The sequence below is a fragment of the Drosophila sechellia genome, chromosome 2R, assembly GCF_004382195.2.
Source record: "Drosophila sechellia strain sech25 chromosome 2R, ASM438219v1, whole genome shotgun sequence".
In the NCBI taxonomy this organism is placed as follows: Eukaryota; Metazoa; Arthropoda; class Insecta; order Diptera; family Drosophilidae; genus Drosophila; species Drosophila sechellia.
The window spans coordinates 7,295,262-7,309,036 of NC_045950.1; the positions used below are offsets into that span (position 1 = coordinate 7,295,262).

The 13,775-nt window shown below is 43.5% G+C and overlaps 1 protein-coding gene and 1 pseudogene across 1 annotated transcript; both read right to left on the reverse strand.

Annotated features, from left to right (window-relative positions):
- Positions 1-1,053: 1,053 nt before the first annotated feature.
- LOC6608590 (probable cytochrome P450 12d1 proximal, mitochondrial) lies at positions 1,054-2,909 on the reverse strand. Its single transcript, XM_002033288.2, has 4 exons — positions 2,784-2,909; positions 2,405-2,730; positions 2,228-2,344; positions 1,054-2,165 (listed from the first exon to the last, which is right to left on the reverse strand). Exons 1-4 carry the CDS (start codon positions 2,883-2,885, stop codon positions 1,145-1,147), a joined length of 1,566 nt encoding a protein of 521 aa, XP_002033324.1. The 5' UTR covers positions 2,886-2,909; the 3' UTR covers positions 1,054-1,144.
- A 797-nt stretch (positions 2,910-3,706) lies between these two features.
- On the reverse strand, positions 3,707-6,348 carry LOC6608591 (annotated as a pseudogene).
- Positions 6,349-13,775: the final 7,427 nt, after the last annotated feature.

Below are 13,775 nucleotides of genomic sequence, written 5' to 3' on the forward strand. Positions count from 1 at the left end.
TCCAAGCGAAGGCGCACGCAAATGATTGCATGCCGCATTACGCATACGCCCGGTTGTGCGTGGCCCGTTTTAAAATTGAATTTTAATATACAGCAGACACAAAGAGATGTACTTGGCCATATGTATGTACATAGCTGGCCCTGCCTGTTATAAGTCAGGTTACCCAGCCACCCCGAAAAAACACATGTTCTGCATTTTTACTTTGTACTGGACCAGGACCCACGGTCCATCATCCCCACCATTTTGCTGCTGCACCGCATCGGGGATTGCGGAATTCATAAGCTGTGTGCGTTTGCTACAAAAGTGGAATTTTCGCCACGCCAAAGGATACCCGCTTGCAGGCTCCCAGTTGCCAGCTCACAGTTCCCACTTCCCGTTTCCTAGATCCTGAGCATGCCATTAACCCACTCGCAAAAAGCGCAAAATCGCTTAAATTATTGTTACAAGCTGCCAGTGCCAAGTGGCAGGCACAACAGCAGCAAAGGCAACAGCACCAACAACAAGAGCAGGGGGCAGGTGGCAGGTGGCACAAGGCAAACCACCTGAGCTTTTGGCCGCGCTTTGCTTTGAGTGCCAGTTAGCATAACTCCACAAGCCGCAGGCGAATATGTCTACCGTTGCTGCTTTAGCCGCTTTGCTACTCCTGATGTTGGGTGCTGCTCCTGATTTTGCCGTTGCCGTTAGAAATATTTCTGCCGCGGCAAAGGACATCCTCTCACCATCCCGTTCTCACCTGCCTGCCAAGCTGCGAGCTCCAAGCGGTGGCGTTGCGCCAGCTGAAAGTGTCTTTGGTGGGTGCTACCTATTGCCTAAATATACAAAATGTGGGGGAAAACCAAGAAAAATAACTATCTCCACTAGTCTTTCCTTTGTTACCTTTAAAATAAAATCTAAGATAAGCACACCTTGCAATTGTGTTTTAAAAAACAAAATGATACGAAAAAAAAGCTATGGGGATGCCACAACAAAGCGCAATCTTATCAAACGTATTAAACATTTTGCTTATCAAAACAGCTAGGTTTGCACAACAATGCGAAACAGGAGGAGGCAAAATTCTTATCTGCATTTCATCAGCCAAACATTTACTGTAATCAAAAATCGTAACTATAAGGAACACAAGTAAAGGAAATGAATACAACGCGAATTATTGTTCGACATCCGTGAATTTGAAGGGGAACGTAATTGCCGGTTCCATGACGAACATGGTCTTGAATGGCCGGCTGGCATCCCGATTGAACTCCACATGGAAATTTCGAATCAACTTGGCCACGGTGGTCTCCATTTCCAGATCCACCACTCGCTTGCCAATGCACATGCGGGGTCCAAAGCCGAAGGGAAGGAAGGTGAAGGGGCTGACCTGCATCTTCTTTCCGGTCTCCGGATCCCTTAGCCAGCGCTCCGGCAGAAATTCATCTGGTCGCGGATAATATTTACTTTCCTTCATCAGCACATTTGAGCCGAGCAGCACAGTCGTTCCCTTGGGCACCCGGTAGCCCGAAAGTATCACATCGTTTTGGCAGGTTCTCATGGTTCCCAAGCCATTGGGATAGTATCGCAGCGTCTCCTTGATCACAGCCCTCAAATATGCCATATCCTTCATGTTCTCCTCGTTGAGTAGGGAATCCTTTGTGGGCATGATACTCAAGAGCTCCTCCCGCAGCTTCGCCTGCTTATCCGGATGCTTTGAGAGGCACAGTAAAACAGCCGACAGAAGCGTGGCTGTGGCATCCACACCAGCGAAGAGGATGTCCAGACTCATAATCACCGCCACCTTGGTATCGATCTCCATTAATCTCTCCAACATACTGTTACTATTTATTTTTTCGCCAGCCTGGCGACGCTTTTCCAGTGCATCCTGATTTTCCTTCAGCATTTTCTGGGCCACATTCAAACTGTCATTGAGAGTTCGCTTCATTTTCCTGTAGGTGGGCGTCGATATTATCTTCCACATGGACGGCTGTATGTCTAGCTTGAATGTGAGCCGGAAAATATCTCTCGAGGTCTGGAAGAGGGTCAATGCATCGGGATTATCGCGGTTTTTTCTAATCAGACCCATTTGCCGATCGAAAGCCACCAGGCCGAGTGACTCGAAAACAAGGCGGCTTATTTCATCCGTGAAATCTTCGGGGACTTCCAGAGTTTTTGGATCGCGGATTTCCTTTATGCTGCAGAGTAAAATGGATTTCATTACTAAATATATAAAACAAATCAAAAACAATCTCCTTACCGCTCTATAAACTCATTATTGATATTAGACAGGGGTTCATAATACATTCTTAAGCCCCGGGGCTGCATGAAGATGGGATTAATGGCTGATCTTAGTTTTCCCCACGCCTCGTTTTGTCTGAAATATCCAAATGCTATTATTGCCTTGCTACTTATTAATACTATATTTTATACTCACGAAGCCACCAATCCTTGAACCTCACCGTAAACATCTGGTCGAACGTGTTCGCGGAAATATATTATGGAATCCAGGCCATCACGACGTGGCCAGATACCCTCGTTTCGGAATACCATCTCAATGTCCTTTGTGTTGAATGTGGTGACCCAATCCTTACGGCCAAACATACCGGGCATTACATAGATATCTCCATAGCGTTTTCGCATGGCACTGGTGTATTCCGTAATCGATGCATTTTGGAATTCACCACCGGGCATGAAAGCCCTCATAAATTTGAATTTGTTGGGCCGCGGAATCTCATCGTAGGTCTTGTGTTCCTCCGCTATCTATAATTAATATCATGATAAATCTATTTCGACTAGATTTTCTGCATACTAACACTAGATTTAGCTTGATCGTGTGCCAAAACGGAGGCTGATCTTAAAGATCGAACGGGGCCTACGTATATCGCCACAGATCGCGCACTGCTCAATGTATTCATTCTATTCCTTTTGGTGTTCAACTGCAACTAAAAACAGTTCCACCTTTGAGAGCGTTCTTATAGCAAAGTCTTATCTCTAAAACGTAAAAAAGAGAGCAGAGCGGAATAGCGTGAAATGCTTCAAAATGCAAAACTCTCAAACCAAAACAAAAGCCAGCAAACACAGCATGAGTTTCAGTTTCTTATCAGCTGAACGGTAAAATCACCGTGAATCGCCTACCACACTCAACTGAAAAAATAAACAAATGAACGTGACTGGCTAGAAAAACCAGTTGAGAGCGTTGGAACTTACAATAAATACCTCTCAGAGAAAATGATACAAATTTTGTATTAGAGCGTACAAGACTTTTGATTGAAAATGTTGAGAGACAAGTGAGAACGCTGCAAAGGCCTCGACTATCAGATACCCGTTATTCAGTTAGTGGGATCGCTAGAAAGATATTTTAAAATTCTTGTTTTCTCAGCTGGTCGCAGTACGAGAAAAATATATAAAATATTTTTTAAAAATTGTAAGAATAACTAGGATTAATAAAAGAAATTTCCAAGATACTACAAAACTAAAAATAATTCTAAGAATTGATCGTTGAAGTGGGAGTGTCAAAAGTGTTCTTTTGCCAACCAATATTTTTTTGCCAAAGCTCTGGGGTGTGATCAAATCGGCAGCGACCACAATTAAAAAAAATTTTTCGAATTTTATATGAAAGACTCCCACGCTCACACTTTTAAATTAATACCGATTTCCAAAAAAAAGTTAAACTTTACCGTCACACTCCCACTAGCTGAACAACGGGTATCTGTTAGTCTTGATTAATAATAAAAACTTAATTTCAAAAAGATTTTTTATTTAACGTATTTCTCAAAGTATCTTCATATACTACAGCTAAGTTATTGATCGATATCAGTGAATTTGAAGCGGAATGGAATGGCAGGTTCCATGAAAACAAAAGTCTTGTAGGGTCGACTGGCATCGTAGTTGAATTCCACCTGGAAGTTCCTTATCAACTTGGCAACACTCGTCTCGATTTCCAGGTCCACCAATCTTCGGCCAATGCACATGCGCGGTCCAAAACCGAAGGGCAGATAGCTAAATGCGCAAATGGGTGTCTTCTTTCCAGTCTGCGGATCTCGTAGCCAGCGTTCTGGAAGGAACTTATCAGCTTGTGGATAATATTCATTGTCCCGCAAAATGACATTGAAGCCCAGAGCTACATGGCTGCCTTTGGGCACATGGTAACCAGAAAGGGTAATGTCTGCGGGGCAAGTGCGTAGGGTTCCCAATCCATTGGGATAATAACGTAGAGCCTCCTTGATCACTGCCCTCAAATAGGGCATATCCTTCATGGTCTCATCATTGAGAAGGGTGTCCTTGGTGGGCATAATCTTCATGAGTTCCTCTCTCAGCTTCGCCTGCTTCTCTGGATTCTTGGCCAGGCAAAGGAGCACGGCTGACAGCAGATTGGATGTGGCATCCACACCGGCCAACAATACGTCCATGCTCATTATCACCGCCAGTTTGGGATCCACCTTCAACATCCGCTGCAACATGCTATTCCTATTTACCTCTTCGCCTGCCTGGCGCCGCTTTTTCAGGGAGTCCTCGGTGTCCTTTATCATTTTCTGCGACAGCATTAAGATGTCATCGAGAAGACGCATCATTTTCCGAAAGGTTGGAGTGGAGATAAATTTCCACATTGACGGCTTTATATCCCATTCAAAGGCATATCTGAACGTCTCCTTCGTGTTTTGGAACAAAGTCAAGGCATCTGGATTGTCTCGATTCCGACTGATCAAACCCATTGGGCGATCAAAAGCCACCAGGCCAAGGGACTCGAAAACCAGACGGCTTATTTCCTCCATGAAGACATTGGGCACCTGGTGAAGAAGTAAAACTCAGGTGGACATCGCAATATACAAGTATGTATTGATTCTTACCGCTCAATGAACTCGTTGTTGATATTGGAAAGAGGTTCGTAATAAGTTTTCAATCCTTTGGGTTGCATGAAAATTGGATTCACGGCTGATCGCATCTTGCCCCACGACTCTGCTTGCCTTAAATTATAGTTTCCAATTTAAATTCCGCTACTGAAATGCATATTTAAATATTTGGCAACTTACGCGGATATCAGACCCACACTTTCTCCATAAACATCTGGTCGTTTATGAGTGCGGAAATATGTGATCGAGGGAAAGAAATCCCTTTCCGGCCAAGTTCCCTCGCTTCGGAAAACCGTCTCGATATCCTTTGTACTGATGTGGCGACCCAATCCTTGCGACCAAACATTCCAGGCATTATGAAGATGTCACCATAACGATTCCTCATCGGAGCTGCATAATCGAAAATTGAGGCATCGTAAAATTCTCCACCAGGCATAAATGCCCTTGCAAACTCCAGTTTACTGGGACGTGGAATGTCCTTATAGGAGCTCGCTTCAGTGACTTCACTATCGGCTACCTTAATATCCAGATCACATATGTTAGTGAAATACCCAATTGTGGTGATAGTATTTCAAGTCACATTGGCCAAAATCTGTGCCGGCTAGAAGATGTCCTCACAAGCTGAATGGATCCATTTGAAAAGACAGCACGCTGCGCATTCTGCAAAATACTCATTGTTAATTTAATTAACTGCTTGCCTAAAGTGACAACTGAGCTGGGAAGCCTGCCAAATTGCTTATATAGCCTCGCCTTATCTTTGGGGAGAGGAATAACCCGAGAGGAAAAACAAAACGATTCTCGACAACTTGAAAAGCTGCAAACAAGCATGACTCTTAAGAATTTTCCCTATCACCGTGATAGAAAACGAAATTATTGCCGTGAGCCAGAAAAGCTTGATAATTGATAATGCTATTCAATATAAATATTTTATTGTTCACACTTAGGCTTATATGCTCAATATAAGATTGGCTAACTTTAAAAGGTTTTATTTTGATTTTTGTCGGATTATCTTTTAGTAACATCCCTTTATCTTTGAAGATTAAAGTATATCTTTAAGATATATGTATTACCAAGAGAACTGAAACTCTTAGCCTCTCAAGTCTTGGCCAAGAAGTGCTTTGCTCTGCTGCGGTGCCCAAAACAAATTACGCCAGCCAAATGCAATCCAAGAAGAGGCTGTAAATCTTGGCGGCATTGTTGTGCTATATCTGCGTCAGATCCCGGATCCTTTAGTCCTTTGGCCTCCCATGTGCATAATCAGTGCACTCAGGCATTGCACAAAAGGCGGAGCGGAGAACAGAACCCAGTTATGTTCAAGTGTCACCAAGGCTGGCCGCAACTGTCGGCAATAACAAACCCAGTGTCGAGTTGAGTTGAGTCTGAGACTGGGACTGGGACTGGTATTGAGGAGGCGGTGGAAAAGGATGGAATCCCCCGATTCCCATTCTCCTGCATTCTGCTCCTGACGCCAGGAGACGTGTTGCTGCGGCTCCGTTTTGTACCTGCTACCGACGTACATGACAGCCATCTCGGGGCCACCGTTCCACCCCCCTTTCATTGGTCCTGAGTGCGTGTGGTCTCCGGTTGCAATTGGAGTTGCAGTTGCTCATTTTCCGAGCCATCCTCGCATGGCCACATGGCCTAAAACCAGCTGCCAACTGGCATCTGCCGACCGACATATCTCTTGAATCCCATGCTGAATTCAGACTTTGGCTTCTTTAGCTCCTGCTCCGCTCCTGCTGCTGGCCCCTTTTGCTTTCCCGCTCCTTTGTTTCAGTGCCTGGTGAAAGGTTTTTAAATTTCGACTGGAGCACCCTTGAAGCTGCCTTTGGCAAGTGGCACAACATCCTGCCACGGCGCCCATTCCCACTTAGCTGCTGGAATTTCTCACGTGTGCCGAGCGTCTTTTGAAGACCGGGCTCTGAACGCATCAAGCGCAACGACTTGAAGTGTTTATATTCCATGCCGACAACTTTATCCACGCCAAAGATGCACTGAGAGAAACGAAAGAAACCAAAGTGCTTAAATGCATTTCATTCAAATAAATGTAAACTGAAAGCTGAGAACGTCAGCTTATCAGTGAAGATTCACTTTCAGTTAACCTAAAGTCTGCATGTATGTATATCCTTTACAGCAATGAGTTTTATCAATATTCGTCTGCTTAAGTAACTTATCTCTCTGTGTACCAATAATAGCAACAGTAGCAAAATCCCTGGCAGCAACATCAAGAACCGCAGAAGCAGGAGCGCAGCACGCAGTTGCCTTGTTTATGGTAATTACTTCACAAATCCTGCAACTTTTTAATTAACTTAATTTGCTTGGAATGCAACAACCTCCTAGGCATATGTATGTAATGTGTGTGTGCAGAACAACAAAATTTTCCACAAAAATGAAACTGCATTTTATGTGGCCTTAATGCTCCTGCTGTTGGCTGCTGGTCATCAAATCAAGTGATTGCCCGGCACATACGAGAGGCACCTAAGACTCGGCAGGACATGTGGTTAACGCTGTTTTTCCATGTCATGTCACCCAGCTGACAACGTTTCGTGTTCGGATGCGGTCTGTGGGCGGATAGATGGTCGGGTGGAGCTCGACGCACATTGTCAAAATTCGTCACTTGGCCAACACGCATACATTAGCAGTGTGCAGCGGAGGGGGAGGGGGAGTTGGGGATGCCCCATCCACATGCTCACCGTCTTTCCGCTTAACACCTGGCCTAATGAGCTGTCAGTAACCATGGCTGCTACCAACTCGGCAAAGCAACCACAAGATTTTGCAGACACTTCTGGCCAGCACACAGAGACAACTGGGCGTTTTATGTACATGTGGTTGGCCCATTGTGTGCGTGTGCCTTAACATGTCTTGATTGCCAAAAACTAAGCGTTATACCAAATATTGCAGCTGCAGCAAACAAACAAAACAAAAACACACCCACATCGCAACGAAGCTTTTGACCATTTTCTGTTTATGGACTGCTAACTAATTTGGCAAAATGGATTTTCTGGCATCGATATGGCCATCTAGTCTGTGCTTCCTTTGAGCAGCCAGCAACAATAACAGTGTTGATATGAAGGCAAGAAATACCAGCAAGTTTCACAAAAAAAAAAGGTTTTCCTGGACCTATTTAGGCCATCTTAAAGCTTAACTGTAGGAAAGTTTTAAACCGAATTCACATGGTTAATCTTAACTTCCAGCTCTTAAAGTTTTTGAGGTCTCGATGGATAATTTTACTCAGCTTTCGATAATAAGAAGTACTTCTATAAAGGGTCAGTAACATTATCCGCAATCTCTTGCACACTTTTTAGCTTGACCTTATACCCTTTTATTTAGAACTCCCTTTGGTTGATTAGACCCTTATCAAAATTGGTAGAGTTTCGCAGAATTTTTGGTATGATTTGTGCCTTTAAAACCCGTTTCACATCTAACGCACTTAACCGCTAAATGGCCGCCGGTTAATCTAAGCCCTTCGGCACATTGTTTGTTTGATTGACCGCGACTAATTAATAAATTGTGGCAGTTTCGACCGTGTTTAACTTGGCTGGCTGGCAAAAAAGCGTTGCCCGCATAGTTGACTTCACGCACACCCCTGGCATTTTGTTGATTAAATTATAATAAGCGATGGCAGCTCTTCGGAGCGCTTAACCCTCTGCTTCTTTACGAATTAACCCAAAACCCACCCATATAAGTCAACAATTACAATTATGCTTTGATGACCGTATGACCAGCACACATTAATTTATAATTTGTTCAAATTATAATTGCCGGCCATAAATGCAACAACGCACGCCAGTGGCATTTGGGGCATTAACACTAACACCCTGGGGACATGACTAAGCCCCTGACACAGCATACGAAACAAGCTGTTCAGAGTGGGGCCCACACGAATTTAACCTCTTCAATTGACCAGGGCTCGGCGAGCTGGAGGTGGGGGAGGAGGACTGTCGTAAGTGGGGGATTGTTTGTCTGTTGACCTTCATGACGTCGTCAGCAGCAGCAAACATCCAGACAACCATCCAGATACGCATGCACACACCCATCTGCGATTGCACTCAAGGGTTGCACGCACTCCCGCTCGGCTGTCAGTCAGCGCTCATGGGGGATTTTCCAGCTGCCCGCATACCCTGTAATCGAATCAGCTCCTCGTAACGAACCAAATCCCTGAGAACATTTTCGGACAAAAAGGAGTCCCTTTTCGCAATTAATATCAAGTGGCTTACACAATTAATGTGTGATAAAAGGCATTAAATTATAAGTACCCTTAAAATAATACCTAACGAAAATTTATTTTTTTAACATGTCAGCTCTTATAGGTTGTGTTTCAAATTCTAGTCGCTATGTAATATATTTTATATAGATATATTCTAGAACTGATTGTATAAATAGTGACTTCAGCTGCTGAAATATTCCAGATTCCTTTTCATTTATTAAAATTAGATAAGGAATAAAAATGTTTATATATACAAAGCATTTGTTTAAAAGTATGTAGTGCGAATAATTTGATTAATTTGATAAAATGGTTATACTGTGCAATTTTCGTTGTTCAATCCCTGGCTGAATTCCTTCATATAAACCAAGACCAGGTATCATTTAGTTGATAGACTCCCTGATCTTTAATTAACAGTAGATGACGCATTCGATCTAAATTGAATTATTTACTCGCTTTTTATGAATGAATCGCTCGTAAATGATTCAGCAGTTGGAATACGAGTGTGAGTGTCGCAAGCATAGTACCAGAATATGTATTTTTGGTTCATTCAATAAATGATTATTTATGGGGCAGATAGAGGCGGCTTCTGCCAGTGGTTAAAAGCCACTCTCGGCAAGCCGAGCTCATTAATTTTTTTTTTATGAACGACCCCGGTTACCCTGCGAATTTGACGCCTGAGGTGGAGTTCAAATGGCAACCGGGCTGAAGATTTCTCAATTGTCGCTGTGGCGCCCGAGGGGGTATGACAATTTAATTAATTAACGACACAGAACTCACTTTCCAGCATGTGGTGGGCCGGAGAATGCTGCTGTAAGGAAGTAAAGGCAACCTAGGAGACACACATTGACTTGGCCCCATTGGCCCCGTGGCCCCTGCTTATTATTCGGGAACCGAAAAAGCCACAAACTGGATGTGAGGCAGCCACTTCTGTTGCTTCTCGAGTGGCACCCGCCCATTCCGCTCGATGGCGTATTGGTGGTGGTGATGGTGGTGGTGGTGGTTTCATCAATCATGGGAAGTAGAAGAAACCTCGCCCGCAGGCGCCTAACCCTTCGATGAACTCATTGAACCCGAATATCACATTCTATGAGGGCCCCTGCCTAATTGCATTATTTGCTATATTAAAGTCAAATTAACGGGGCAACATCACAGGGCGCAATATGCACATAGAATTATGGAAGCATGGAGGTTACGGAGGTAGAGCCTCTTCTGAAACTCAACTGCTGAATGTTTAATGGGCATTTGGCTTTGATGTCTGCCGGCTATCGCATTTCCCATTCGCCATTTAAAGCAATTTGCATTTATGTTTTCTAAAATGTATCCATGCAGCAGCAAATAGAGTTATTACATGAAGTGGCCGTTCCGTTTCTGGGAATGGATTCCATTGCTCTGGTCGAAAAATTCTATTTCATAAGCGTTGCATGCCTCAAATTTTACAGCAAATAAACATTCCGCATCGCCGCATCCAATTCTATATGTATCTGTTTCACCACTGTGTGTGTGTCATTTCCTCTTGTGTTTGTGTTTGTTTTTGCATATCTGCATCCGAACAAAGTGCTGCTCTCGGTTATGTGCCACAACAATTTCGTTGTTTTTTGTTTGGCTTGACATAAATTACAGCGACAGCACGCAAAACTTCAGCACGCATATTTTCCAGCTACAGAGTTTTTCAGCTTTCGGCTATTCGGGGCACAGGATACCGAAACGCAGGCCACAGGACCCCGGGCCTTTCATTGACATTCCCACCGCACACGGAGCACAACACTCGCCCTGGGTATACCTTTTTGACAAAATTTTGTCAATTTTTAAACCGAAACATATTTCTGCTTGCTAGCCCTGACATGCCATAGTTATATGCTAATGCAAAAATCGGGTCGCAAGTGGGCGAGAAAGTGGCTGGGCTGTCACCTCTGTCACTCCACCCTACGAAATGTGTCAAAGATTCACCGAACAAAGTCCGGCAGCAGTGAATTCAATCTGCCACACATTGGGCAACAGAAAAGCGAAAGGATAACGTGGCCAAAAACAAGTGGCAAACAAACATCAAAGCCTCATTAAAGCGAACAGCAAGGACATTTTCGCAGAGTTATAATATATTACCACAAGATATGCAAAATACTAAGGAATAGGGAAAAAAGAAACAGAAATATTACCTTTCATATTGAATTAAAGAAAATTATTATTTAGCATTTATAATAATAAGATATAATTGTTAATTATGTGTAACTAAATTATTCCCTGTGTACTACATGAAAAATAGATACTAGCAGGCGTGTAAACATCAATTTGCGATTTAATAATATAGTGAATGGGAGGCCAATTGCTGAAACGCAGATTTTCATCGCCAGGAAAGGGGAAGTTAGTGGCAAGAAACAAAGCATACTTATTTGGGTCACTCACGCATACATGATTGTTTTCCCTGTTGCTGTGTCTGGGCACAGATTGCCGAACAAGTTGGCGGGGGGGAAAGTGTTTGCAAGGACTAGACGGCAATTTGGTAAACAAGTCGGCCACGACTATATTTAGGTGTCCGATCATAAAAGTCATGCAGAAACAATAAAGTGGACAATGGAATTGCATAAATTGGGCCAAGCGAACGGGCCAAAGTCAAAGCCAAAGACGGATTTAGGCCAAGTCGCGCGTATTGCTGCACAATACACATCTTTACGACTCGACTGCCTCGTTTTTCCCAAGTGAATAACGGCCTTTTGGGCGGAAAAACAAACGTGAGCGCCACTTGCAATCCCCATGAATGACTCTTTCAGATTTTGGGGCGGATTGGTATGCTGCGTAAGTCGCTTTTTTATGACCTCTGTCCCCACAAATATGTGCGTAAGATATGCGTAGATGGAGCGTCCCCATCGCGGAGGTCGTCGGGTGAAGTGTCGTCGGGTGTAAATCATATTTACAGTGGTACTCTAATTCAATTAGACCTTCCCCCAGCTGCCCAGCAGCCTTCCATGACAACAAGCGTGAATAAAAGAGAATTCAATTGTACATATAGGGCCATATTTGACTCTTTGGGTGCAGATGCTCGGATGGAAAAAAATAATATGGTTTTTGATTTCTTTATTTTCAAAAATGTCATAGATTTTACTTACTGTTGTTAACAACTATCTTAAACCAAAAGTTGGGCCGTAATTCGACAATATAAAATGTTACATTACTATTATTTTAAATATTAATTTAATATTTTTATGCTAATTTTACACAACACATCGTGCTACAATATAATTATATTGCAGAGTGAACTGCAAATATCAATTTCTGTTTTATATTATATATTATATATGTCGTGGCGAAAATAATGAGTATGCGTGTAGTCGCTGTTTACTTCTTCTCCATGTTCTCTTTGCTATTACGCGTTTTCCTATTTATTGTCAATGTGTGAGGATAAATAGATGAATTATCTATGAACGGGATTTTGCAAAAACGAGAGCGATAGAGCTGTTGCTGAACGTGGCCACTTGCGCTGCTTGGTTAGAAAGGGAAAACGATATAATGAAAAGGGAATGCCAAAAATTGAGAAGAGACAAAGCAGGCTGCACGAAACTGGAGTGAGGGCATTAATCGTTGAGAAGCCAAAGCAGACGCAAGTGGACTCGTTGACTGCGCACAGCTGCATAAAATTATACAGTGAAAAGAGATATAAGCGACGCCGATATGGACGGACGGACGGACCCGACATCAGAAGTGGGATCTGTGCCACACCCTGCATTTTCTGAGGATCAGTGGCATGCAATAGTCGAAATGCAAAATCGGAATTTGGCTGAACTTGTAAAAATCATGCAAGTGACGCCGGCACGTGAGCAGCAACCTAGTTATGATGTTAAGCTACCCAAATTTAACCCTGATGCTGCATGCGTAGAGGCAGCAAAGTGGTGTTCAACAACCGATATAATTCTAACTGAGCACCCCCTTAAAGGAAGTAAATTGATCATGGCACTAAGTAACTGCATGGAGGGAACTGCATCTCAGTGGCTAACACAAATTTCGTACCATGGTATGACTTGGCAAGAGTTCCAGGAATTATTTCTGCAGCGCTTTGAAACCGAAGAGACGCCGGCCGCTACGTTTTTAAATTTACTCAACAGCCGCCCGACTGCCGCCGAATGTTACGCGGTGTATGCGAGTCGGCTGGTGACGACGCTAACTACGAAGTGGCGAAATATGGAAATAGAAGAAATTGCCGTTACAACTGTTCTTGCGCATATGGCAAACATTGACAGTCGTTTGCAGCGCGTCCTCTTCACATCCAATGTGCGTACCAGAAGTAAGCTACAGGCGGAGTTAAAAGTGTTTACGTTCGACAAGAAGCGCCATGCTCGAGATGACAACCTTGGACCTGATCAGAAGAACCGTAAGGCATCGCCAGTTGTATGCCACTTCTGTTCAAAGCCGGGACATCGAATTGCTGAATGCCGAAGTAAAATGCGACAAGGTAGAGAGGCGAAACCGCAGCGTGAAAAATCAAATGTTACGTGCTATCGGTGCGGCCAACCGGGACATTTCTCCAACCAGTGCCCGAAAAACGGAAGTGCAGCCAAACAAGATGTGACTCAACAGAAGACTGTTAACCAATGTTGTGTGACTGAGCCAAAGGGAAGCTTGCATCAACGAGGTGAGATCTATCCAATTTGTTTCGATTCCGGTGCAGAGTGCTCCCTTATTAAAGACGACATTAGCAGTAAGTTATCTGGTAAACGTATAAACAATACTGTAATGATAAAAGGCATTGGTGGTGGCAG

Excerpts from the sequence above, each read along its gene's own strand:
- LOC6608590 (XM_002033288.2), bottom strand. The coding sequence starts at position 2,885 with ATGAATACATTGAGCAGTGCGCGATCTGTGGCGATATACGTAGGCCCC. Across the intron at positions 2,345-2,404 it reads GTTCAAGGATTGGTGGCTTC|ACAAAACGAGGCGTGGGGAA; the intron begins GTGAGTATAAAA and ends TGGATATTTCAG. Across the intron at positions 2,166-2,227 it reads AATAATGAGTTTATAGAGCG|CATAAAGGAAATCCGCGATC; the intron begins GTAAGGAGATTG and ends TTTACTCTGCAG.